This window comes from Octopus bimaculoides, chromosome 26 (genome assembly GCF_001194135.2).
Source record: "Octopus bimaculoides isolate UCB-OBI-ISO-001 chromosome 26, ASM119413v2, whole genome shotgun sequence".
In the NCBI taxonomy this organism is placed as follows: domain Eukaryota; kingdom Metazoa; phylum Mollusca; class Cephalopoda; order Octopoda; family Octopodidae; genus Octopus; species Octopus bimaculoides.
In genome coordinates, this window is record NC_069006.1 from 2531438 (window position 1) to 2536516 (window position 5079).

The 5079-nt window shown below is 38.8% G+C and overlaps 2 protein-coding genes across 2 annotated transcripts in view; one reads left to right on the forward strand and one right to left on the reverse strand.

Annotated features, from left to right (window-relative positions):
• Positions 1-5079, forward strand: part of LOC106868831 (cytochrome P450 3A7) — a 388137-nt gene that overhangs the window by 94318 nt on the left and 288740 nt on the right. The gene's annotated exons all lie outside the window — the stretch shown is intronic.
• Positions 1-5079, reverse strand: part of LOC106880590 (E3 ubiquitin-protein ligase MIB2) — a 52755-nt gene that overhangs the window by 12212 nt on the left and 35464 nt on the right. Inside the window, exons 9-11 of the mRNA XM_014930594.2 lie at positions 3606-3739; positions 2654-2802; positions 392-548 (exon numbers count right to left, since the gene is read on the reverse strand). Of these exons, the coding sequence (XP_014786080.1) occupies positions 392-548; positions 2654-2802; positions 3606-3739 (440 nt within the window). The remainder of the gene's footprint in view (positions 1-391; positions 549-2653; positions 2803-3605; positions 3740-5079) is intronic.

Consider the following 5079-nt stretch of genomic DNA (forward strand, 5'->3'; position numbering starts at 1 on the left):
TGTGTGTGTGAGAGAGAGAGAGAGAGAGAGACAGACAGACAGACAGAAGGAGAGTGTGTGTATGTATGTGTATATATTGCATACATACATCCCTATGTATATATATATATATATATATATATATTATATATATATATATATATATGTAAATTGCACACATATATATCACACATACCCAGACATGTGCGCACGCACACACACGCATACACACACACACATACACACACACGCACGCATATGTATACCGTCGTCGACGTCATCCTCACCATCATCATCATCATCATGGAACCATCAATTAAAATCGGCCCACAAAATTTTAATATGCTTTTGCCCGTTGGTGCGAGTCGTGGAAAGAAGGACCCTTTCTGGATACTTGCTGATATTAACTAACCTGAATATTAATCGGAGCTGAATGCTTAACTAATATCCGGACGCACTTGACAGACTCTTTGTTCACTGCTATGTGAAGTGCAGTATGGCGATTCTTGTTTAAGGCGTTAGTTTTGGCTCCCTTTGACAGAAGCAGTTCCATTATTTCTGTTTCTCCACTAGAATTTTAAAAAAGTGAAAAGGACACAAATTGAGATTAATGAAAAGAACAAATTTTTACATTGAAACACGATAGTGATGGTGATGGCGGTGATAGTTGTGATGGGGTAATGGGGATGGCAGTAATGGTGTTATGATGATGATGATGATGATGGTGATGATGATGAGAGTCGTGATCATATTCATGACAAAAAGGAAAACAGCAACAAAAGAAGACGACAGATTACTTTAAGCAATAATGATTCTCTTTAATTTTAGCGCAAGGCTAAGAATATTCAAGGGAGATAGAAATCGATTACAGCGAAGCTAATGTTTTACTGATAGATTTTTTTATCGACCTTGTTAGGTTGACAGGCAAAGTTTACCTTGGTGGTGTTTGAACTTAGAACGTGAAGTGCCGGAAGAAATACTGCTCGGCATTTTGTTCGACATGTTTACTCTTCTGCTAGCTTGCCGCCTTAATGATGATAATCCTTTCTACTATCAGTGGTTGCAAATTGCTGAGTTAAAAGCAGAAAATGAAGTGTCTTCGGAACTCGAGACCAATCATTATCAACCATTTTCTAAGATTTTATAATTCTCACTGATAGAATTATGAAAGCAAATCACCCAGTTAGAACAGTAAAAAGCCATATTGATAAACCTTGTCCCTAATTCATATAACTATCCCCAGCAACAGCGTCGCGGATAAAGATCTGAATAAGATACAAATGTATAAAGAGCTCAGTCTGAAGATTGCCAAAATGTGGAATATGAAAACTACTATGATGACTACATTATTTACATTATTTACATTTGTCGGATATTTATCCTCATCTTGTTTGTTGTTAACACAACCTTTCGGCTGATATACCCTCCAGCCTTCGTCAGGTGTCTTGGGGAAATTTCGAACCTGGGTTCTCATTCCTAACGATGTTACTATTATTATTATATTATTATTATTATTATTATTATTATTATTATTATTATTATTATTATTATTATTATTATTATTATTATTACTATTATTAATCAGGTCGCTGCCGTGAATCTAACTCGGAACCTTGGGGTTAATAATAATATAATAATAGTAACATCGTTAGGAATGAGAACCCAGGTTCGAAATTTCCCCAAGACACCTGACGAAGGCTGGAGGGTATATCAGCCGAAACGTTGTGTTAACAACAAACAAGATGAAGATAAATATCCGACAAATGTAAATAATGTAAATAATTCCTCATCTCTTAAATATAGAACTGTACTATGATGACTGTTATCTTAGGAACGCTCGGGATAATAAAGTGAGGAGCAGAAACACTCACAGACATGATGCCAACAAAACTGTGCTGTGCCTTTTAAACATCGAAAAAGGCAATACGGTAGACAATTAAAGGCCGATATCCTATTTGCCACTTATGTGGAAATTATTGACTGGAATACTCGCAGAGTCAATGTACGAACATCTGGAGAAAAATGGAGTCCTGCCACATGAGCAGAAGAGTTGCAGAAGAGTGCAAATCAGCTCCTGATAGACAAAACTATACTGAGAGACTACAAGAGGAGGAAAAGTAACTTAGCCATGTCATGGATCGACTATCGTAAGGGGTACGATATGGTCCCACACTCTTTGATTATGGAATGTATGAACCTATTTGGTATTGAATCGAATGTTACGCGATTGGTTAGAAAAAGTATGGCGAATTGGAGGACGGCCCTGACAGCATACGGAAGAAGGGATGTCAGAAACATCTAGATAAGATCCCAGGAGAACCATGTATCAGAGAAACCCAAATGATTGTGCTGATAAGTACTGCCCACATCCTTAGAAAAACCCTATCCGTTTACATGTCTGTGTTGTATTACATGGAGATATTTCACTACCACCCCTTCTCAAGCATTCAGTCATATTGTAACATCTCTTAACCTTTACTCGCCCCAAGACCCTGGGTGTGTCTCAGCAAGTAACTGTAACAAAGATTAATAATAATAATAATAATAATAATAATAATAATAATAATAATAATAATAATAATACGAAATAATTAAGAAAAAACAAAAAATGGTATGCAAAATTTAATCTGAAACATTTTGAGATACTCGGAAGATACTGTAAAAAGAAACATACCCAATCGCAGAGAAATTTAGTGCTGTATCCCCATCGTCATCTTGTAGTTCTAAGTCAGCCCCGGCCTCGAGAAGCATCAATACAATGTCTTTATGACCCTTATAACTGGCAACTTGTAAGGCTGTTTTACCAGAACATTTTTTATCAATCTGTGGTGAGAGCGAGAGAGACAGTCAGAAGATGTACTGACAGTAATTAAAATTGAAGTAGGAAGATTGAGAGAACAGAGCAGAGAAAGGCAAACAAACAAAAGAGAGGCATTAGATGATTACGAGCGGTCCGAAGCACAGAATATTCTCAGACTAGAGGGATGCATATAATAGGATTGGCAGTTTTAAAGGACCCCAAGGGCCATGTAGCACTGTTTATCTAGGCAACGTGTTAAATCTACCATCAGGAAACAGGAATTGTCCAAATTTCGTACGCATGACAAGGTAGAAATCACTTGTCCTTCAGTGCCGAGTAGTAGGCTTGAAGTAGGTAACCATTTCGATTTGAAGTGAAACTCTGAAACAGACAGCTCTAGTTTCTCGTTCACTGACAAATGTCCAGGTAGCATATGAGGCTCATCAGTTCCACCACTCTGAGAGGAGGATCAGGGCAAGAGGTCACCAGCGCTAAACCTCATCGTCTGAATAACAGGCTTAAATAAAGAAGGAGCAAAAAAAGGGAAACGAACGGGAGAAGTAAGAAGGGGACAAGGAGGACAAGGGGGAACGGGAAGAAGGGGGAGATGAGGCGAGGAAGGGAGGAGGAGTAAGCGAAGAGGGAGAAGTGGAAAAGAAGAAGGGGGAGGAAGAGGAGGATGGTGAGGAAGTGGTGGACAAGGACAAGGACAAGGAAGCGGAGAAGAAGGAGGCAGAAATGAAAGAAAATGAGGAGGAAGTGAGTAAGAAGAAGAAGAAGAAGAAGAAGAAGAGTTGATATGCAAGATATATAGATAGCAGCTTACTTCATCTCGATGGTTTTTGATGAATTCTCGAACATTTCGTGTGTGGCCTTTAGCAGCTTCCTTTACGAAACCATCCAGAACTGTGGCACCAAAACTCATATTAAAGAGCTGCTGCATCATGTCATCCACTGATTCTAGAGAAGTAGTCGTGAAAGTGTAATTATTAAAGTAAATACTTCTAGCTGAATGTAAGCAAAATGTTTGAAACTAGGAAAATACGATGCGACATCAAAACGTTCCCAGACGAGTTCTGTAGCGCGCCAACAGCTTGCAGCACCCTGCCCAATGAGAGCTAGAAATGAGTCAGGGTACAGAAAGACCTCACTGTGTTTACTCTGCAAGTTAAGAAATTTGTACTTTCGTAATCACGACTACGCAGTAGTCGATGATTTTGTCAGGACAGGGAACACAAAGCCAACATGAAATTTTGTGTTAAACTTGGGAAATATGCTTGGGAAAAACGACCGGATCTGTGAAGCATGAAGAATTGGCTTCTTCCCGACGACAATGCACCCTGTCACCGAAAATTCTCCCCACTCGTCAGTTTCTCGCCAAAAAACGACATGGTATTGTTTCCGCATCCGTCCTATTCACCTCCCTATTCGCCAGATTTAGCACCTCCTGGCTTCAGTCTCTTCTTCAAGATGAAAACGCAGCTCAAAGGTCGCCGTTTTAACACCGTTGTCGAGATCCAGAGCGAATCACAGAAAGGTCTCGACTTGCTTACGGAAAACAACTTCCAGGCTGGATTCCAAAGGTGGCAGGAAAGCTAACACTGGAGTATCGCCGCACAAGGTATCTATTTCGAAGGAAATTATGGTAAAACTTTGTTATATAAGTTATCGTTCTTTTTTTAAATTAAACATAAGTATTTCGGGAAACTTTTGATACTACCTCGTATATAATGAAAATAAGTAGTGTATACACACACATATGCATACATACATACATACATACATACATACATACATACATACATACATACATACATTCAATACGAGCTCAATTTTAAACGGTAATCACATGAACTTCAAAGTAGTTTGTTTACATTTGAAACTTAAACATAGTCCTCAAATAAGTCATTTCGTAACTCAAGACTAAAATATAGATCTATAAAAGTATATACATCTATAAAAGTTAAAATTATTGGGTTCACAATGTTGTAATCCGTCCAAGCTGTTGTCAAACCAAGATTTTCTCTCTGTTTCTCTTTCGCTCTCTCTCACTCACTCTCTTTCTTTCTCTTTCTCTCTCTCTCTCTCTCTCTCTCTCTCTCTCTCGCGCGCGCGCGCGCGCTCTCTCTCTCTCTTTCAAAGGTGTCCTGGAGAATGGTTTTAGACAGGGAGTTGTGGAGGGTACCTAACTGTACTAGGCAGGCTTTCATCTTCATACTTGCCCAAAGGGTGCATACTCTATTAAGAAGATAGTGAGGAGAGAAAAGATGTGTATATTAAAATGAGGAGAATGGTCAAAA